General features: G+C 39.4%; 3 protein-coding genes across 7 annotated transcripts; 1 reads left to right on the top strand and 2 right to left on the bottom strand.

Annotated features, from left to right (window-relative positions):
* The first annotated feature begins 852 nt into the window (after nucleotides 1-852).
* LOC122866967 (zinc finger protein Eos-like) lies at nucleotides 853-10,600 on the top strand. 5 transcript variants are annotated; one of them, XM_044177268.1, is made up of 8 exons: nucleotides 855-1,171; nucleotides 2,395-2,452; nucleotides 2,542-2,646; nucleotides 3,033-3,287; nucleotides 4,273-4,440; nucleotides 4,555-4,704; nucleotides 5,002-5,133; nucleotides 5,706-10,600. In XM_044177268.1, exons 2-8 carry the CDS (start codon nucleotides 2,413-2,415, stop codon nucleotides 6,545-6,547), a joined length of 1,692 nt encoding a protein of 563 aa, XP_044033203.1. In that variant the 5' UTR covers nucleotides 855-1,171; nucleotides 2,395-2,412; the 3' UTR covers nucleotides 6,548-10,600. The 5 variants fall into 5 exon arrangements, with proteins under 5 accessions (XP_044033235.1, XP_044033203.1, XP_044033227.1 ...); XM_044177292.1 differs by lacking the exon at nucleotides 855-1,171 and adding an exon at nucleotides 1,189-1,211; XM_044177283.1 differs by lacking the exon at nucleotides 855-1,171 and adding an exon at nucleotides 1,376-1,608.
* A 63-nt stretch (nucleotides 10,601-10,663) lies between these two features.
* On the bottom strand, nucleotides 10,664-12,475 carry LOC122866998 (40S ribosomal protein S26). Its single transcript, XM_044177314.1, has 4 exons — nucleotides 12,353-12,475; nucleotides 11,249-11,426; nucleotides 11,008-11,138; nucleotides 10,664-10,756 (listed from the first exon to the last, which is right to left on the bottom strand). The coding sequence occupies exons 1-4, from the start codon at nucleotides 12,458-12,460 to the stop codon at nucleotides 10,721-10,723; spliced, it is 453 nt and encodes a 150-aa protein (XP_044033249.1). The 5' UTR covers nucleotides 12,461-12,475; the 3' UTR covers nucleotides 10,664-10,720.
* Nucleotides 12,476-14,587: 2,112 nt separating this feature from the next.
* fkbp11 (FKBP prolyl isomerase 11) lies at nucleotides 14,588-20,277 on the bottom strand. The gene is made up of 6 exons (XM_044177309.1): nucleotides 18,785-20,277; nucleotides 18,599-18,661; nucleotides 16,025-16,112; nucleotides 15,865-15,898; nucleotides 15,631-15,701; nucleotides 14,588-14,838 (listed from the first exon to the last, which is right to left on the bottom strand). Exons 1-6 carry the CDS (start codon nucleotides 18,908-18,910, stop codon nucleotides 14,630-14,632), a joined length of 591 nt encoding a protein of 196 aa, XP_044033244.1. The 5' UTR covers nucleotides 18,911-20,277; the 3' UTR covers nucleotides 14,588-14,629.
* Between the last annotated feature and the right edge of the window lie 1,351 nt (nucleotides 20,278-21,628).

The raw sequence follows: 21,628 nt of genomic DNA, 5'->3' as shown, positions 1-21,628 counted from the left end.
ACAGGCATTATGGGAATGTTAGAATGTGTTACATAGTGACATAGACGAGTAACAGAAGAAGGCTGAAATACAAACAGACAAGTCAGGAGCAGTGATTTCTGTGGGAGACAGTAACTCCGTAAGGCGTGGACTTTGGGCTTTGTAACTTTGCAGACCTTTTACATACACAAAAAAGCTATATAAAACTCACTAAAGGAAATGGAAAACACCAAAAAGGATAATATGGCCACTTTAATATTGTATACATTGTATAATACAATACTATAGTCTACAAATACATCCTACCCCTCTCCCCTATTGATTGAATTGTAACCTGATGCTGCGTTCCAGACAACTCGGAGCTCGAAATTTTCCGATCTCCTACTAGAAAAAGTTCCTACTTGTGAAGTCGGGGCAAATCCATCTACTCCTACTCGTAAAGAAGCAGTTGTCTCACGTCACACAACAATGAAGTGCACATTGTAAACGATACCATCAACTAAAAGGCAACCTAAAGTATATTTGCCTGTATTTAATTAAATAATACATACTTTCATGTCATAAAACCTGTTCTGCATGTTAATTGATGTCACAATATGTCACCAATGTTATTAGGTAGCTGGTTACTGAAAACAATCTCTGAAAGTCATCTTCTCTGCACAAAAGTTATTCGGGAAAACGTTAAAAATACCACAAAAAGGTGAAAACATTAGGAAATATACAGTTTGTCACAGTCAGCCATGATTTTTGTTTACTTTTGGCGTTGTGCACCTGAACGCTTGGAGGTGGTAAGTTTGAAATTTCAACTGAGAAATTCCGCCCTCCGAATATGGCAGGAAAGTAGCCTAATGTGTGCTCCCATGGGTGCTGCCATTGTTGTGTGACGTCAGACAACTGCTTCTACATGAAATCGGGGTAGATGAATTTCCCCGAGTTCATAAATCCACCCCACTTCACAAGTAGGAACTCCGACTTTGAGTGGGGCTCCACTGTACTTTTTCTAGTAAGAGGTCGGAAAATTTCGAGTTCCGAGTTGTCTGGAACGCAGCAGCTGCTGGTGTCTGACAGGCAGCTACATATGGGATCTAACCGGAAATTGTTTGGAGCTGGAGGTAAACGTTGCCGGGAGATGCTGCCGTCATAATCAGGCAGATGAAAATACTGAATTACCTCACTGAAACGGCCCTGACAGGTAATGCAACTGTTACTGGGGGAACCGGACAACTTTAAATGTACTTTTATAGTTGAATGCACCCGCTATGTTGTGTTGTAAAAGTCAGCTTCAAGGCTTCAGGGAGAGCAAGCTAGCTAGCTAACCACTAGCTGGCTAGTCTTAGCATTTGGGAGGCGGTGGGTGCCATAGCAACCGTTTAGGAAACATTGACAGTGGTGGCTACTAGCTAAGATAGTTCAGGCTAACGTTGGTTTGTTATGCTAGCGTTAAACAAGACGTCGTAGAGACTTGAATGTACAAGTTAGCGTTAGTCAGCCAAGTAATGTCACAAGTCAGCGTTATCTACCTTGCGTCATCGCCTATATTAATTAGCTGTAACTTTGATCCATGCTTTTTAGTAAGCTGTCGAGGATGGCAAATTGTTGTAACGTTGAGTTTAGCTAACTTGGCTAACGGTAATTTCCATCACATGCAGTAAGCTAGCTAATGTTAGCCACCAAGGCCGACCCGTAAACTTAGGTTACCTCAACGCCACCGTTATGTAAACGTCAAAGTAAATGTTAACTTTCTCTATTACGATCTGGATTTCAGACTCATTTGTCTCAGATGAGCCTAATGTTAGATTACCTTAACATTATCTTACTTTATCAATGTTGTCATGGGTCAATCTAATTGTAACTGAGTCAATCAGCTGATATGTGGCTGCTAAGGTTAGAGTCGGTGCTAACTTAGATGCTAGTTAACTATTTTCTGGCACGAATAATTAACCTACATCAGCTAATCTTCAGCACATGTATAATTAGCGCTCGGAGTTAATGTTAAAGTTAAATATTGGTGCAGTTCAGAATGTATGGTCTTACTTAACTTGCTCCTAAGTTAACGATAGTTAGCTGACATTCCCGCTAGCTTTTAGTGTTTTTTTTTTAAATTTTTTTGTTTTTTTTGTTTTTGGGCATTGAAAGTGTCTGATGTCATATCTTGTGAATTAGGTCTTACGCAATACAAATTTAACTTCACGTGCAACCGGGGCCTTCATTTCATAATGTGATGTCAAATTCGACCTCCGCCTGTAACTGCTGTATGGTTTCCTGTTATATTAATGGGGTTGCAGTGCGGATGTTGCACGTCACAAGGTTGATGTGTGATTATGTTTAGTTGTTTGAGTGAACTGGTGCCTGAGTGAATGTGTGAAAGAGATAATTCAGTTTGAAATTAACCTCCAACATGACATGTCATTTCAGTATTCAGCTTGAACTAGTATGGATGTTGATGACTGCAATGGCCGGTCTTACATATCAGGTAGGACTCTGGTTTATTTCATCACAGATATACTTAACTTCAAAGGTTGGCATGTTGTTCAAATGACAGAACTTTTCTTTTGGTTGCAGCTAGTGGAGACTCTTCAATGGAAAGAGAGTTTTCTGGGGCCCTTGGAGGTCCAACAGTGAGCACCCCAAACAGCAAGGAGACCTCTCCTAGTCGCTCCCTCAGTGGTCAGTGAGAAAATAAGTGTGAATCCCTCAAAACGGACTATGTAATGATTAATCAAATCCCAAAATCTTAATTATTTCTTATAAGTCAGTTCTTTATTAGTTCCCAATTATATAATGGGACATTATCACAATAATATATAAATCTTACTGTGAAATGTCAAAGGTTGTGCAAAGGTGTACAAACATTTTTATGATTATTTTATTATTCAGATTACACTTTATACATCTAATAATATCAATTTGAGATTTAGTTACTGAGGCAGTCTTACTCTCATCACATTAGTAATGACATGTAAACCTATGCTCACTCTTAACTCTGGCAACACGCTGGTTGACAGATTATCTTATTTAAGGCCTTCTTTATGTTTGCTCTTGTGCCTCTGTAGCCAACTCCATTAAAGTGGAGCTGTACAGTGATGAAGACCCAGGTCGCAGTACTGAAGATGAAAGAGGGGAGCGGGTAGAGGAAGGAGGTCCAGAGCAGGGATCTGAGACTTTCGGAGACTACAGGGAGCCCAACAATCCTGAAACCATGCCAACTGGAGCCACCAGAATGCCAAATGGAAAGCTCAAGTGTGACATCTGTGGAATGATCTGCATTGGGCCTAATGTTCTCATGGTGCACAAACGCAGTCATACAGGTGACTCATCAGTTTAGGTTGGATAAGTCATCTCTGTGAGAAAACATACATTCAGTTTGATTTTTGTTGAAGAGATTGAGCTAGATATATAACATATCTTGGGTTTTGGCATGTAATTGGAATGGACATTTTAATAATTTCTCATACACATGTTTTTCTGCACACATTTATTGTCTGCCATTGTTGACAAGTACTGAAAAAAATGTTAATTGTGCAGAGTTGAACTGTATCTCGCTGTTAATCAAGACTGAATGGCAGAAAAAGGCTGCTTTGATGATCTGCCACCTATTCATGAGGAGATGTGAATTCATGAGATTTCATGATAAGCATAATTGCCCCTGACATTGTAATATAAGGCTACCTGTTCCGCTGCATTTGTGAGTATGTTTCATTCACAAGAGAGAGAAAACAGTAGTAGCAGCCTACAGAAGGTGATGTTACACTGTCAGGTGCAACAGAGGATGATCCTAGACAGAAACCTGCATAAAGAGCCTGAGTCAGCTGTCGAAGATAAATGATTTTCCTAACAACAACTGAAATATAGCAATAAAAATCAAAAAAAAAAAAAAACCTCTTAGTAAATTGGCAATGATGATGATGATGATGATATGGTGAACACAATATTAATTTTGTCTTGGTTTTATATTTTATTTTAATTAATTTTGCTAAAATATTTAAACTCCAAATTCATTCAGATTAAGGCATTCTGATTTCAAGTCAAATTAGGGTTTTTATCTCCTGTGAAGAGAGTCTGTACATGACTCTTATGACATGTCTGGACCACTGGTGAATTTTGCTCATACCTAAGAAGAGAAAAGTCTTGGTACCAGAAAATTGGTGAATGCCACAAATTCTCTTAAATCACTCATCTGTGCCACTAAAGAACAAATCTGTTTGTAAGAGTGATTCTTGCATGAGGCCCAATGTGCCAGACACTACAGATGTAGTTAAAGAAGTTGGGTTGACAGGTTTGATCTATCCCCAGGTGAGCGACCATTTCAGTGTAATCAGTGTGGCGCCTCCTTCACTCAAAAGGGTAACCTGCTCCGCCACATCAAGCTACACTCAGGGGAGAAGCCCTTTAAATGTCCCTTCTGCAGCTATGCCTGTCGAAGACGAGATGCGCTTACTGGCCACCTTCGCACTCATGCTGGTAGGACAGATTCAAGCCGGATTTTTTTATTTATTTATTTTTTTTAAAAACAACGTTTTGCTTGTGATAGTGTACAGTGACAATAATAATGCTATCTTCCCACTTTGTCCTCAGTCACCTCTCCAACTGTAGGGAAGCCGTATAAGTGCAGTTATTGTGGCCGGAGTTACAAGCAGCAGAGCACCTTGGAGGAGCACCGTGAGCGCTGCCACAGCTACTTACAGAGTCTGGAGTCACAGCAGCCATCCAGTGCACAGAATCAAGGTACAGTTTTATGGCATTCATGGAGATGAAGAAGGACAGATAGGACAGTAACCTAAATCACAACATGTTGTTGTAAATATCAATTTCCAAAGGGATTGTAGTAGCATCTAATGTAGAGATGTAGTCTACCTCCTAAACAAGGTAATGCACACAACCCCTCACTTAGTTTCTTTTCTATCCAAATGTTGGTTTAGATTCTAATGAAAACCAGCATACAGCCTAAACATATGGGATAAATGCTGTCTAGGTAATAAGAACCCCCAAAAAATAACATTACAGTTTGTTTGTACTCTGCAGGAGAGGAGATGAGAGAGCTAGAGTTTATACCTGACTCTCTACTGCAACCCTCCTCAGACAAGATGGCATTTATCGATCGGCTCGCCAACAGCATCACCAAACGCAAGAGATCCACACCACAAAAATTTGTAGGTGAGCATTTGGTCTCAGTGTGGACAGGTTGAGGACACTGTGAAAGCAGCAGTAAATGCTTGAATTGGATACCACATGCAGTAGTACTGATCTTTTTGTGCTAGTGATGTCACAGCCGGCTTTCACAATTTTATGTATCCAAGCTCTATGATTTGCCGTAGATTCAAACCAAATGTCAAAGTGAATCAGGAACTTCTGTGGTTTGTTTTGACGTTAATTGATTACAGTTACACGTAGCTGGTGAAGGAGAGTTGTGGTCAGTGGATACAGGCTCAGGACAAACAGTATAATTAACTGGTTAACAAGTCATAAACCTTATTTTTATATATATATATATATATATATATATATATATATATATATATATATATATATCTCTCATAACTTCCAACCTAATTATGGCATCCAAAATTAATTAAAACAACATGTCAGGCTGTTCATTTACCTGGGCAAGCTGCGTGCCTATATATTAATGTTACGATTATTTTTAATTTTTTTTCGAAAATGCAGTTTTGACATCTTCCACAGACTTCCATAGTACAGTATCATGAGATTGTGTTTCTTTATTGCAGGACAGAAGCACATACGCCTCAATTTCGCAGATGCATCTTATGAGCTCAGCGCTGGTTTGGATAAAGAGAGGGAGATGCATGCAGGGGACCTTGAAACCCTGCACTTTACTGGTCTGGGAGGAGAATATGCCGGTGTAGCAGGTAATGGAGGAGGACGGGTATCAGACACACTGAGGCCTCTACACCTTCCCACCACTCACCCTTCATGTTTGTCAGAACTCAGACCGATCCACAGCTCCATTCACACCTCTGGCGCTCTAGGCCCGAGGCTGGATTGTACAGGGACTGGCTCTGGGCTGGGAGCTGCGGGTGTAGGGGGGAGGGAGGCAGCAGAGGGTCATGAAGACCTGCCTGCGGGTCGAAGTCACGCACCCTCACCTAGCAATGGTTGCCAGGACTCAACGGACACAGAGAGCATGCCAGATGAGCCATGCAACAGTACTGCTCCAACTCCGACCCTGCACAGTAACAATGGCCATCATCTTCTCCACTCCAACAACCATCACCCAGCACCTCCTTCCATTGCACACCACAGGAGTCGGGACCGACACAGTCCCAGTGACGCCAAAGACAGGGAGGTGGAAAGAGAGGATGGAGGCCACACAGCGCCCTCATCCACCTCTAGGGAGGCTTTTCGCGTTGTAGACGGGGAGGGGCGAGCTGTGCGCTCTTTCCGTTGCGAGCACTGCCGTGTGCTTTTCCTGGACCATGTCATGTTTACCATTCACATGGGCTGCCACGGTTTTCGCCAGCCTTTTGAGTGTAACATCTGTGGCCACCGCAGCCAGGACCGCTATGAATTTTCTTCACACATCGTCCGTGGGGAGCACATCCTTGACTGAGGATAAAGTGTGGACAACCTGCTTCACCTAGAGCTATTTTTACACTGAGACAGGGACCTGGCTGGGTTTGGTCTGCACACGAGCTATAGGAGACATGGATAACATGAAACTGATCAAAACAGGCACTGGTACAGTTAACATGTACCAGCATGAATGGCAAGCTCATATGTGTGTTTCTAAAATTAGTAGTGGTCCTTATTATTTTCATTGCACTTTGAACAATGAATCCATTTAAAATGCACTTTTAAATGGATTCTAAAATTGATGAAGAGCTGACGCACAAGTGCCTTGCTCGAAAATTCAGGATTCAAACCCGATGCACAAATTATAGTAGACAAATCTGACTTTTTTCCATAACCTGAAAACTTTCCCTTCTTGTGCACTTTAACATAGAGAACCTAAAACAAGCTTAATGTGACGTTTATGGGCTCACCTACAATGGAATCTGTAGAGGTTTTAATGCCTTGTTTTAAAAGCATTTATTCAGTGAAATCATTCCCTAACAAACGTTAACGTTCCGTAAAGTTTTTTCCAACTCGGCGTTGATTCTGTACAGTAGATCACTTTTCATAATGAGAAGGGAAGTGCAGACCAAACTCAAAAACCAGGCCCAAGTCCTAGGTGTGTCTGAGAGGTTGTCCGTGAATTAGAAATGCACTTTTGTTTTTAACGAGGGTGGGGTGGACAGAGGTGTGTGTCTGTGTGTGTGTGAGTGTGAGAAAGAGTGACCCTGTGTTTATTGGAAGTAAATTGAATACGTGGAAAATTAAGGCCTTTGTTTGAATGCTGTGTGGGTGGGATAGCGTATGAAATGTTTGTTTTTCCTTTCTATGACTGCTTTTGTTGCACTGATACCTGCCAGAATACTATGATTATATTAAACTATTTTATGGAATACATTAATGACCTGCACATTTCTCTCAATGTGAGAAAAACTGATGGAATGTTTTTCTTGCTAGGAAAGGAGTACGAGTATCACTGCCACAATCTTAGAGATTTATTGAAGAGGTTAGGGTCTTTACAAGTCTTTAACATTTTCCCTTTCATAACTACATCAAACTGCAAACCAACCAACACTAATCTAATTATGCTATATTTAAAATGTTAAATGTGTTATATCACATTGTATTGTGCCTTTCTTCACCCTGATCACACCTTGTTGACCAGATTGAAGGACATGAACTACCAACTGTCTTGAAACAGATCATTGTGGGTGATTTTAGAGATCATGAGTTACAAAATAACTGACTTACTTTAGTTGTTTTCCACCCATTTTAAAGTTTCTGTCTTATAGCTTTGCACAGTCTTTATTTTCTCCTATTCACAAAAGTAGGGTTGATTTTCATTAATGTATTGGCAAAGAACCAATTCTGCTAATTTATCAAAGACTAAATGTGCATTTGGCACATGCTGCTCTGACATGAATGAGTGCAGTGTGGAGTGGCAGTTTACTATCATCCTCACAGGTCAAATCCAAAACATTTGTTTTAATTTTCTTTGAACACATTTCAGTCCACAGAGTCACCAGTCACTGGTGTGACAGTACAGTGAGACAGGTGTTTATTTCAAAAGTGGTTTTGTCAGTTTTGATCTGTAATAAACTATCCTGTCTTGGTAATATGGTGAAGAAATGAAATGTATGTTAAGAGAAATGTGTCAGTTGAAAGAACACTGTCAGCTCTTGATTCTGTCTGTTTACAGTGATAGCGATACTTGTCGTAGTCACTCCTCATTATGACTTTACACACTTTAAGCACAATAAGTTGTACTGTCCTGCCGGCTACATGTAAGTTATGTCTACATAATTGGGCACAAAAATCAATACCTAATCTGTGTCGATAAACTGACATTTGTAGATGAGATTTGTCTTCATGTACTCTATTATAAATAGCCATAAAAGTAAGTTTGGAACAAACGGGCTACTGAATTTTCACAGATCCACTGATATCCAAAAAGGCTGGAAAAATGTTGAAAATAGTCAAAATCATCAGCTGACTTGAGCCTGTTAACTTTTGTGTAGTTCAGAAAAATGGCTTATTGAACAAGAATGATCAAAACTGGTATTTTGACATTATTTCATAAATGTTTTTTTTTTCAGCATCAAGAAATGTTGCTTTTCAGAAGTCTTTTGCAGGCTAAACAGAAACCACAGAACCAGTGACAGCTTTAAATGGATATTTAAGGTCATTTTAGTGTTGTGAATGGTTCCCTGGTTCTGTCATATACTGAACTCAGTCCTGTATGGAATCTCATATTTCTAAGTAGTGATTTAGATGTGCAGAAGCTCTGAAACATTGTTTTTATGAAGAGGAATAAAAAAAAAAAAGACATTATTTTTAGATCACCATGAGTGTGGTTTCTGTATAGCACCGAACAAAGGTTCCCCCATGGCTGAGCCAAAGAACCACTACTTCCTACTGTTAAGCACTTTTCCCTATTTACAGTGGCAAAATGAAAAATTAGTTAAAGTAAATGAATATATTTGTACATACAGTATGAATTAAGAAGAAGCTGCAAGGTAACATTTCTCTCTTTCATTGCTCTGTCATGGTCTTTTTTCCCCCAGGAGTTATCTCCACTTAATTTTGCAGAAGACATTTAGAAAAGATCTTTTGGGGTTTCCCTTAAATATTGTAAATGTTTACCTCAATTTACTTTTGTTTTAAGAATTGTTACAAGTTCTTAGGTGGAACTAGATTTGTTTTGACAGATGGTGAGAAAGCTGGCTTTGGTGCACATGGCTGTATGAGATTTAAAAGAAAGAAAATCACTTGTTAAGGTAATGCACTGTGGTGATCTTCTCACCAGTACAGAAACACACAAACTTAAATAGATGGTTAAAATGTTCTCTTCAAAAAAGTTGTAGTTCCATTTAATTATCAAATTCCCTCGCCTTAATAGGATAGCCTGTTGGGTCATGTTGGGATATAAGTTTGTTGTAAATCGAACGTTTTGAAATGTAGTTTCCTGCAACTTAATCTAGAAAATGGAGTGTGACTTTAAATGATTCGACACCAAAGTTGACATTGCAAATCACTGAATCTGTTTGCATGGGAACCAACTGATTACATCTTACATGCTGCTTCACTGTGTATATTCTGATTTAGGCACCAACTTGTCTACACAAAAGGCCCAGGTGTGATTATTCTCTCATTGGTGTGATTTTTGTGTAGTAGACTTTACTATTGTGCCTTTGGCTTGAGGTCTTTTTCTGCATCCCCCCCAACAGTTAAATTTGTCCCATTTTAATTGTAAAAGTTAATTTTGTTAATCTTCTGGTGCACATTACAAGAAGGCTCCACATTTTGGACATCCTTCAAATTATTATTCACCAACAACTGTAGAGAATACATGAAACCACCAGTAGTCAGTGACCTTGGCCAGACTGCTAAGAGCCAAAGAACTAAGTAGAGATAATACCAGACAATGTGTAAAACTTCCTGTAGACCTGAACACTCAGCCATTTTGTTGACCTTGAGTGTGACAAATATTGTATAACAATATTAAGAAAACCCCCAGTCCATTACTTATCTAATCTTCTGTAGAATTTGAATTTTTTTTTTTTTTTTTTTAAGTTTAAAGTTCTGCATCGAAGAAAAAGCAAATTCACCAACTGGGGGGGAGGAATCAGCCTTCCTGTTCACAAGTTTAGTTTTGGTGTGGATTTTCTATTCATATGTGCAAGACTTGATAGTTAATGTGCTTCTAAATCTGATGCATGTGGTACTGATGCTGTTTGCTCCTCAACCTACACCCCAGCCACATTTCCGTTTTAGTCGAAAGGACAACCAAATAAACTGTCTATTCCAAGACTATACTTAAGAAAAGATTAACTCTAGTTTGTGGTACTTTGTGTTCAAATGTTTTCCTTGTTGCAGTTTTACTATCTTTGTTATCCTTCCCGCTCCTGTAAATGGTCTGATATTGCTTTAAATAACTGCAGAGCCTTTTTAAATGTATCATATGTAATTATGCATTTGCGTAATTCGATCTTAAACTACTGTAAGTTTTGTACTGTAAGAAAGTCTATTCCAAATAAAATACTTGACAGGCCTTTCTTTCCTAAAACTACACAACATACAGTTAGTCAAGAATAACGAGCTTCACATTTACAAGTTTTTGTAAAGAATTTTGAATTTATTCTTCAGGTGTACAGCATCTTCATATTCTGCTTTACATGGGTTTTGGAGGAGCTCTTGGTGCACCTGCCTGTAAAAAAAAATAAAATAAAATAATTTAGATTAATATCTGATAGACCCTTATCACTGTGGACAATGACTTGTCACATATAGGTGTAACATAATGATTGCATTAAGGTGTGCCAGTTCCAACACCCTGCTTGCTGACTTATCTAAAAGGTGAATAAACAATGTTACTAGTTACACCTGTTAAATACACTTTGTAGAGCTTTACAGAACAGATGACAGTAAACAGAGTACAGTGCTGGAGGAGGTACTTACAGCAGGCCTGAATCTGGGTGGTGGGGTGCGGTCTTTCCTGGCCTCACAGGAGCGGTTCCTCACCACCTTACTGTGGATGGCACAGCTGACACAGTAGTGCAGCTTCACATAGAGCTTGGGCAGAACATACGCTGCAGAGTGAACACAGTGGAGAAAGGCACTGATGAGGACAAGCCACAAGATCAAAATACAAACAGCTTATGATGATGTATGACATGAGAAACCTAGCAAATACACTTACGGTCAAAGACACTGGCCTCAGTGATGTCTCTCACGGCCGCCGCCTCCACTATGTTCCTGATGACAAACTTCTTGATGGCCTTGTCTTTGGGGACACAGCGGGCACAGTTGGTGCAGCGGATGGGCTGCACGTGCCCACGGCCCTTCTTAGCACGACCGTTATTCCTCCTCTTCTTGGTCTGTAACAGATGCCACAGTTAGAGATACAAATTACAGCCTGGCAACTAGGGTTGGGTACTGAACCTCAATACTACTTTGGGACAGACCAACGTGTCAGCAGCACTGGCTATCAAAACCTGTCAAGTTCTTGTACAGCTGCTTGTGTTTAGATAACATGTGAGAAGTATTGTTTGACATCCTTACCAAAACTTGGGTATGTACCCCATACTACTGTTAAAAATGCTGCATCTATTTCAATTACACAAATGTTTATTTTGACAGGAAATAATTAATGGAGTAAAGTCTAACATCGCTTCTGGCGTTTCTGACCTGTAACGTTATACTAACTTTAAATACTGCCTTTTGAACATACAACAGCTGAAAATGACAAAAGAAACTCCTACACTTTGGTAGTCCAATCCGCCATGCCAATACAAAATATCTATAATTAGGAGATTATCTATCAGTATTTAGTGGAGTGACTACTGTCACTTAGCTTGTGCATCTTGAAACTTTACGCTTTATTTAATGCATGTGATGGCTGCGGTGTCGCGAACCGGCTGCCATTGCAACACAGGCTTGAAAATACATATATAAATTTAAAATGTTCCCGTTTTATTTGACTAATGCGTTAATATACATCATCATGAGAGGCTAAGATATATATTGAATCCAGACTGTTTCGCCGAGTTTCTCCGCACATTAACAGTAGCATTCTTTGCTAGTTCACAGGAACACATGCACAAAACGGTTAGCCTGCTAACAGCTAGCATTAGGCCCAGAATCATTTTTTAATCAACTTGAATGACATCTACGGACTATTCCCCACATTGTGATTTAGCTATATGATCAAAAGACCTAAGAAGAGATAATTATGTGTTATTTTTCTAATAAAATGCCAGTTTATTCTGTTTTCGCAATACGGCCGACACTGAAACACACTCACCATGTTGCACGGGAAGCTGGAAAGAGGACCGGAAGAGGTTGTACTGCGAGAAGTAGTGCTATCCGCTCCGCCCCCGAATATTTTTATCAAAAATACAAGCTCGTCCATGTCTTATTTATTTATTTATTTTAACAAACGTGTGTTTTCTGTGCTCAATTTAAACAAAACAAACAAACAAACAAACTACACTCATTTTCTTCAGGAAAATTAATAATCTTTTATTCGCGGAGGGATATCATTGGACTCAAGGTTTTTGTCTAAGCGGCACCCAGGTGAGCGGAGTTTACTCAATACGTTAGATAAAATGTGTTAAAATAGTATGTCTGGCAAAACAATGCATTTAAAAAAGATAGGTAAAGTTTAGTACTCAGTTTGTGACTGAAATGTGATTGAAATGAATCAACCTGCTGTGTTTTATTGGCCTCATATTTTCACTTGTTTCACTTGAATTGTACTGTAAATACTTGCCTTACAAAAGTATGAAAAGGTGACCATTTCATAGTTTTACATGAATTTACAACTGAATTATTACAAATTATGTAAACGTTACATTATAGTAATTTTCCAAAGCATGCTGTAATGTTTTAGATTTAACAGTGTATTTGTCTTACCTTTGAGGCAGCCATTACTTTCTAATTTTCTAATTTTCTAAAATTCATTTGCAGACTTGAGTCAGATAACTTACTGAAAGTGAGTTTAACTTTGTGGTAACGTAACTGGAAGTATAGACTGATCACAGAAGTCTGCACTGCATTTCCACACAAGAATAATGTAACTTTTAGGAAAATTAAACATAGTCATAGTCATAGTCTTCACTGCAATGGATAACCTAACTCAATAAAGTTTTTAAGAGTTCAAGATTTTCATACATTGTGAGAATCAAAGGCTGCCTGGAAGGTAGAAAAATCAAAAATTCAACAATATGTCTTATGTTGGAAGTCTCTATGTGACTTGTAGTAAATGGGATAATGGGAAACAGCAGTGCTCATGATACAATTGGAGACAACTTTTTTTGCATCCCTTCTAACATGAGTCTCCCTCTCCTCTCTGTCTTAGATCATCACCGTGGATCCAGTGGTAGGTCAAGCTTTGGTACCTGTGGCATCAGATCCAAACGGCTCTGTGGAGTTGCAATAAAGCTACAGGAGATCATCAGATTGCTTTTGAGTCACCTTGCTCCAGTGACAATGTAGTGCTCAAGAGATTGACATACAAAAAGGAAAAGCTGCAGGAGATGCAGATAAGCAGATGTAATATTTTGGAAGAATCTGTAAGCAGTTAGCATTACAGCTTAATTATTCAGTTAGTTTTCAGGGTCTCTTGCTGGTCTTCCTCAAAACGGGAGACAGAGTTTATTTAGTCAAATCCCTCAGATGATGCTCCCATCATCTCCAAAGAATATCTCTTAGTAACACATCATCTCTATGGTAATTACTCGTGTTTCTACATAAAGCTATTAACTCAGTGGTGCTCTTTCTAAATTGTCTGCCCTTTGCCTGGTTATAAACGAGCAGGTCTTTGCACAAGCTGTTATTTAATACATTCACACACAAAACACCCAAAGAAAATGTCAGTGCAGCGTTTTGCAAGCTGTTCTAACATTAACTTTAACACGATATCCTGTTCCTGTTTACTAATATCTTTTTCCTTCTGCTTGTGCTTTCTCTATTAAAAATATTTATTGTCATGGAAAGATTTGTTTGTAATAGAGCCACCATCTAAAGGACCAAAGACAGTTTGTATTTCTGTAGTACAGAGCCCAATTTATTTATTGCAGTTGTGGCATGGGGGGGCAGCTGTGGCTCAGGAGGTTGAGCCGGTGTTGCAATGTGATCCCCACCTTCTCCTGTCCAGCAGCACTGAACCCCAAATTGCTCCCAATGGTCAGACCTTGCATGGTAGCTCGAGTGAGTCTGTGTGTGTGTGTGTGTGTGTGTGTGTGAATGAGAGGCAAATTGTAAAACGCTTTGGATAGAAGCGCTATATAAATGCAGCCATTTACTATCATAATGTTCTGCCGCTGCTGTTGTTTCTGGATACCTGTTCATGAAGTCTCATCGTCTCAGCCCACTATCACCTACAGACACTGTTACTGAAGCTGTTAATAGTACAACACATACTCTAAACACTGAACTTACAAGGTAACTGCTGTATTTTCAAAATACCTTCATTCCAGGTGTTAATACACATATTAAAAGCATGTGTTAATACTAAATAAACATGGATAACGCAAAATACAATAATTCTTTTTTATTTAAATAGTTCTGTGCTTTGTCCTTATTTCTTCTTGCTCTTCTTATCCTTCACCTTCTTTTTGCTAGGCTTCTCGGCATTGGCCTTTTTGTAGAGGTAAAGTCCCACCAAGCCGAGCAGAGTGGGCACCAGGGCCAAACACACGAGGGGGAACACATCGTTGACCATTTTCTGCCACGGCGTCTGCTGCGTCAGAGAAACCACCTCCACCTCGAACTCAAGAGCAGCATCACCTAGGGCAGATCAAGTTCATGTTCAGTGTTTTGTCACATCAGGTTTTGATCAGGTTTTTCCTTTAATTTTGCACCCATCTATATTATGTGCATATGTAAATAAATGAGGATATGACATGTAAGATAAAATAAATAATATTACATAACATCTAAAAAAGAAAACACGGTCACTAACATATATTTTAAGGAAAGAGTGGTGAAAAAAATCCCATGAAAAGAACAAAACAAACAATGAATTGATTGTACTAACAAATATTGTTGCCTGCTATATCTTATTCTTCTGTGCCAAACAATGGGTGAAGCGTGCCTTCATTACGATAAACATGGGCACTGTAGTTTAATTTGAGCCATTCCCACATACACTACAAGACAATACTCACTAGTGTGTATTAATCCATCAGTCCCCAACAAATGCACTATTTACTCCAGTTTAAGAAGCGTCAGCTGCTAAAATTACAGTTTCCCGTTGTTTTAGGAAATTACGAACCCTTTTTTAAAAATGAAGCTATATATTTGTGACCAGTTCTTAACACATTTCTTCAGTAGGACACAATGGGTTTGGGGCTGAGTGCGACAGACAGGGTAGGGAAGTCATAACATATTGAGAGGCGGACTAACACATTGGTGGTTTTGGTCTTTTTAATGGGATTTGTTGACAATAAGAAAACATATATAAAAACAAATATAGAATAACACCAGCCTTATGCTTAAACATATGTTCAGTGCGATTGTGCTAAAGTATGTGATCATAGTTGTGAAGTTGCTCAGTGAGGTGCAAACATTGTTCAGTACCTGGAATTGTAGGAGGGTAACCTTTCTTTCCATATGCAAGGTGAGATGGAATAGTGGCTTTGATTTTTTGCCTGAATGAGAGAAAGAGAAATACAAAACACATTTCTCAGATTTTCATCACAAAACTATTAACTGTGATATTTTTTTTAAGTGATTCATGACTGCATGGAGCTGCTGAAAAGTTAATTTATTGCAAAGCTCTTTCTTCCCAGTGGACCTTTACTTTTCACTTACCCTTCACACACGCCAACCAAGCTTTGTTCCAGACCTGATAAGCAAATCACACAGAGAAAGTGAATCAGCAAAGCGAGCACAGTCCCTGGTTATCTCTCAAATGTGAGCCGATCAAAGTCTCAGTGATTGAGCAAGACAAAAGGATTTACTGTTAATTTACCTGCAATGACTGTCCTCTTCCCCAGCTCGACAACAAGAGGGTCCAAGGATAGTGATGAGTCAATCACCTTTCCATCCAACAGTTTACCCTAGAGAGTGACACATACAATGTTCGGCATGAGATGGTGACATGAAAGAAAAATACAGAGAGATTTCACAGCTTAATTTGTTCGAGTGTGTTCATATTTGAGTCATTTGTGCATTTGGCGCACACTTTATAGACGTAGATTTGACTTCTTTTTTTTAAAGAAAACATGAAAATATTGTGGTTTTGATGTATTTTTACAGCAATAGAGACTCAAAGCCTTGAAGATACAACATGTAAAAAATACTTAGGAAATTGTGGACAACCTATATATTAGCATTTTTGATAAATAAATAAAAAATACACTCATTGTTCATATCTAAGGAATAGTTCGACATTTTGGAAAATTTGCTTTCTTGCCAAGAGTTAGATGAAAAGGTCGATACCATTCTCATGTCTGTACAGTAAAGCTACTGTCTGCAGCTGGTTAGCTTAGCTTAGCTTAGCACAAAGACTGAAAACTGGAGGAAACAGCTAGCCTGCTCTAGTAACAAAATCCGCCTACCAGCACCTTTTCCAGTCTTTGTGCTAAGCTAAGCTAACCGGCTGCTGGCTCCTGCTACATTTAACAGGCAGATGTGAGAGTGGGATCTGTTTTCTCATCCCTCTCTCGGCAAGAATCCAAATAAGTGTATCTCCCAAATTTTCCAACAATTCCTATAAAGTTGGAAAGTAAAGTTAAGGACTTGGTATAAGTTAGCTGACAGATATTTAAGACTTTCACATTGGAACTGTATACATAGATGTAATACGAATGGCCTACATCTTGACAAATTAAACACCTGTAGCAGACAGCACACTGTATACTTGTCTTTACATACAGTGTCACTGTAGTTCTGCCAGATCTTTTATGCTCAAAACTCTTTCCTGTTTATAGCTGTCGTTTGATAATGTGACCAACAGTGCTCAAAGAAACTTTCAGTTATCTGGCGATTTCTATGAGACAATCTTTCATTCAGCAGTAACTCACCTGTGTCATGTGTTTCAACAAAGAGCTAAATCTTTAAGGGTAAATTATGAATTAGTAAGCACTCTGAGCCTAATCGGGCTATTATTTTGATGCCTTATTAGGGGCAGGTGCATTGGAGAGGAATAAGTTATCCAATATATTATTAAAAATACACAGACAGTTCCAGCGTCCATGTTAGGACAAATATACATGTGTTTTCAGCTACAGTTGAGATCTAGGTCATCTCCAATTGCATTTAGGTCATTTCTATTAAAATAGAAAGTCACAAACTTTATTAGTTCGCTTATTCCCTACTCACATTGTTTAATTCTAGGTCATATTGAGATTTGATGTGATGATATTATGTTGTGTTATAATAGTGATATTGTACCTGTATTATTTAGGCTAGTGTATGTACTGCATATTTGGATTCTACTGTAGCTATATTTGTTATGAAGAGTAGTTGTTCCCAAAGGTAAAAACCTTAGTAAACAAAAACATACTTTAGCATATTTTACTCTTTATGTTCTTTTCATACTGTATGTAGAGCTAAGCTAAGCTACCAGGCAATGTTTGAAAAACCCACAAGGTCGTTTAACAACACTTACTGCTGTTCTAAGTCTTTCCAAAATCTTCATGGACTATTTTAACCATCTGGATGAAAAAATATTCCGTCTGCTGGATGATAAGAAAAGATTGTTGCGACTGTATTTGCAGCCAGAAATGACATATCGCCTTGCTCTTTTTGTAGAACACAAGCAAATTATTAACGCACTATTTTGTGTGGAAATCTAAAATATTGGAAAGACACATCAATATATACTAAGATAACTGATAATAAAATGTTTAATTTTGGAGATATGTCATTTCCGGCTACCACCAAAAATGCTTTTATTTTTTTTATTGTACTAAATATCTTTTCATCCAGATGGTTAGAAGAGTCCTTGAGGATTTTGGAAAGACTTTCAGAACAGCACTGTGTTGTTAAACGGCTTCTGGGTTTTCCAGAGCTCTGTGACTCCAATGTACATCAGAGGCACAAATTGGGACTAATGAGCAAACTACCTGACATTACGCACTTTGTTGCTGTGCCATGCAGCTTAAGTTCATGTGTGAGGACTGAAAACCACGAGCTTCAAGCACAATGCATGGATGAACTGGTCGGGGAGCTGCTCCACTGAAAGACAGCGCTGTTATTGCTGACGTGTTGCACCGCCCCATCACTCCACCTCGGAAGCAGAGGCGATCTTCTCACGCACGAGATCAAAACCAAATAAACCACACTGGCAGACAGTAAGCCACAATCTGTCTCGTGCTCAGTCACAACGGCCTCCCTATCAGCTGTTTGTTATTCATCTTCAGTGTGTAAATGCACCGCGGTGTCCACATGGGTCATGCAGACGGTGCCACATAGACAATAGCTGCGTTCGTCATCAGCTGGACCAGTTTCCCTACAAATTGTTGTAAAATGCACACATGGAGGACTGGATTGTTTTATCAGAAACAAAGGGAGTCGACAATGAAGACATTCTCTGTCTTACCGTGTAGTGGATTTGCAGCGTGTCTCCCATTGTGGAAAATACAGAGCAAGTTTCGGGTTTCACCTTGGGTCAGAAGAGTAAACTGTTAACACGGTTGCATTTATTTGCCGGTGGGTGTTAATGTGTTAGAGCTGCTGTGTTCCTGCAGTGGACTGTGTTACATTGGTATACATGTGTCTCGCTCACCAAGGTCTCCACCTGCAGCTCCCCGGGTGCGTTTTCTTCTGCCTGCGCGAGTCCACAGGTGAAAGCTGCCAGCAGGAGCAGAAAAACGCTGGTCTTCATCGTGAACTTGTGGAAAAGAGCTGCCATCCAACAACTTCCGTGCAGGCTTCTTCTACACACAGCAGCGGAGGGTGAGAGAGAGCCGAGCTGCACAGTCTGACCAGTGAGTCCAAAATGGCTCACCACCTAGTAATGCTGATGTGTTATAATACTGGAGCGATAAGGACTAGCGGCCCGTGGACGTTGTCCCAACACCTGGGTCTCCCTGAAGAGCCCGCCTCAAACATTCCGCCAGCATGCCATCGGGCTGCCGCGGGTGAGAAGCGGAAGCGGCGCTGTGCGGAGGCGCTGGGGGGCGGCGCTGCGCGGCTTCTGCCCGGCTCTGCTGCTCCATGCTGGAGAGATTGTCAGGAGCAGACACCTCCCCTCCCCTCTCCTCCCCTCCCCGCTGAAGCCTGCTGCGCAGACGCCACGTCGCTGCTAGTCCTTTACTAGCCCACAGCTGCTGACTGCAGAAATGTAAAGATGATAGCTAGAAGACCGGAAGTGATGTCAAATATGCGATAGAGAACATGTATTTAAGCCTGTGACAGTTGTTTTTTTCTTTCGAAAAAGTATTTATCTGTAGCATTAAATATGTATGTCTCAATGTGCAATAATAAGTTCAAGTTCGGAAAAGAAAGCCCCACATTTATTTATCAAGAGTTTTAACTCAAAAACTCAGCTGATCTGCTTCAGCCGTGGTCAGGCAGCATAAGCAAACAACCCCACAGATGTCATCAAATTTGGATTCAAATGTTGCTAAACTCTGATTGGTGCAAGGCAATACATTAGCCTACATCACCTATTTCCCAAAGGAGCTCACTTCAAACCCTTAAGAAAGGCCAAAATAATAAATGAACCACCAAAGCTGTTTTGTGTTCCTGTAGGAGCACATTGCTCAGAGTAAGAGTGGATGTGTGGTATTAAACAACCAATGAAAGTCTAATCAAAAACTAAAATGAAAATCTACATGAGAGTAGCTATAAAAGTGCAAAATTATACACACATTGTGTTGTCACATACAAAGTCGATTAAGTCAGCAACATACTCTATATGATTCTTACAGTTATTTAGTAAGAACAGGAGAAGCTCTCAAAACCGCTGGTGATGTTGAACCAATTTTCTTCACCTATGACTCACAGATCCTGTCAGGCAGAAACCCTTGGTGACTTGTTAACAGGATCATGAAATGTCAGCCAGTCAGGTATGAAGCACAAGGTGCTTTCCAGTGGAGAAAATGTGATGCAGTGCCAAATAGGCTGCCCTACAAACTAGAAAATGAGTTGGCCTGTACGTGCCTCTAAATGGTTAAACAGTTAATAGTTCCATGTTTTTATTACAGAGGTGTAGTAGATATATGTGGTGTGAATTCCATATTTACTGCTTATATTATTCCCATGTTTACTTTTTATATTTTATATATTAACTAGATACAATGTTTAAGTGTGATGTGGCTGTGTCTCATCTCCTCTAAGTGTGCAGGTCAGCTCACAGGTCAGTTTGACCTTCGGTGTGCAGAGGCCTTAAATCAAAAGCATCTTCTCCCTTTCCTGTGAGAAGATCTTATCTTTTTGACTCTCACACAGATAAATTTAAAAAACTCTCTGGAGGAAGGAGGGAAGATAAGACAGCCAGGTGTACTTTGTTACGAGTTCTTGTAAGGATCTCTGTTAAATACAGCTTTCACTTTATGTCACTGCTATCTATAAGAGTGGACTGTAACATTTTCTGGGGTCTTTTGTCTTGTGAAGGCATGAGCCCTGTATGCATACGAAAAACAGTAATAAAACGCTGAAAGACGACTGCTTATTTTAATTCACTTTATTACAGAAATTTCTACAACAATATACTTCAACTCCAAGTCACATAATAAAACAATTTGTAAAAACACCATTTATGCACATTTCTAAACTCCAAGCTTTTTTTTTACTTGTAGGCACATGTACATTACAGTCTCTTAACAAATTTAATGGTCAATCATTTGTTCCTCCTAACCATAGAAGTGATATCAGAAGAAGAGAAAGAACTGCTGTATTGGACTCTGTAAAAAGTTATGAGAGCTTCAAGAGAAAGAAACAAAAATGTGCATTAGTATAAATGGAGAGTTTCCTCTTTTCAGTAATATCCATTCCTCCATTCCTGTACAATAATGTTCATTTTCAGATAGGCAACATTATAATTTCGTCACTCTGCCTCTGTCACCCTCTAAAATCTCAAACTCAGAGTCGTACATGCCAAACTGAGAGACAGGGTGTCTGGAAATCCCAAAGCTGTTGTATTAAAGGGATAGCATTTTTGCCTGAGGACTCAGTTCATTTCACCTTGTCAGCTGTGTTGTTGTCATCCATAAATTACTCCCACAGCCCCTAGCTTTATTTGCAACAATGGTCTGCAAAACTACATTTACAACTGCATTTAAATCACCAACTGTCTCAAGTCCTCTGTTTGCCAGCAGGATATCATGGAAGTGTCACTGGCGCAGATTGCAGTATTTGTGCCACATGCTCATGTATTAGCCCAAGGATAGTTTTTCATGCAGAGGAGTTAAAGCTAAGAGTTAAGCTTTGTTTGATGGTGCTGCTCAATGATAGGTGTCATGTCACGCTGCTAATTCATGTCTAGTCACAGAACCCTGGTGAACAAGTTTGTAGGTCACAATGTGTTAAAGCATTGCCGTCAATATAAAACTAAATGGCCGAAATTACAGGAAATACAGAGTCCCTTTACTGAATTAGGTGTATGATCAAGAATGGTAAACACTGT

This window comes from Siniperca chuatsi, linkage group LG2 (genome assembly GCF_020085105.1).
Source record: "Siniperca chuatsi isolate FFG_IHB_CAS linkage group LG2, ASM2008510v1, whole genome shotgun sequence".
Taxonomy (NCBI): Eukaryota; Metazoa; Chordata; class Actinopteri; order Centrarchiformes; family Sinipercidae; genus Siniperca; species Siniperca chuatsi.
This window is presented reverse-complemented; position numbering and strand designations above follow the sequence as displayed.

Bases quoted from the DNA above. Each gene is read 5' to 3' on its own strand.
- LOC122866967 (XM_044177268.1), top strand. From the start codon at position 2,413: ATGGATGTTGATGACTGCAATGGCCGGTCTTACATATCAG. The intron at 2,647-3,032 runs GTCAGTGAGAAA...GTGCCTCTGTAG, and splicing joins TCCTAGTCGCTCCCTCAGTG to CCAACTCCATTAAAGTGGAG. The intron at 4,705-5,001 runs GTACAGTTTTAT...TGTACTCTGCAG, and splicing joins ATCCAGTGCACAGAATCAAG to GAGAGGAGATGAGAGAGCTA.
- LOC122866998 (XM_044177314.1), bottom strand. From the start codon at position 12,460: ATGGACGAGCTTGTATTTTTGATAAAAATATTCGGGGGCGGAGCGGAT. The intron at 11,427-12,352 runs GTGAGTGTGTTT...CATCTGTTACAG, and splicing joins CCAGCTTCCCGTGCAACATG to ACCAAGAAGAGGAGGAATAA. The intron at 11,139-11,248 runs GTAAGTGTATTT...TTCACTCTGCAG, and splicing joins TGAGGCCAGTGTCTTTGACC to CGTATGTTCTGCCCAAGCTC.
- fkbp11 (XM_044177309.1), bottom strand. From the start codon at position 18,910: ATGGCAGCTCTTTTCCACAAGTTCACGATGAAGACCAGCGTTTTTCTG. The intron at 16,113-18,598 runs GTAAGACAGAGA...GTCACTCTCTAG, and splicing joins CGCTGCAAATCCACTACACG to GGTAAACTGTTGGATGGAAA. The intron at 15,702-15,864 runs GTAAGTGAAAAG...TCTCTCATTCAG, and splicing joins TTGGTTGGCGTGTGTGAAGG to GCAAAAAATCAAAGCCACTA.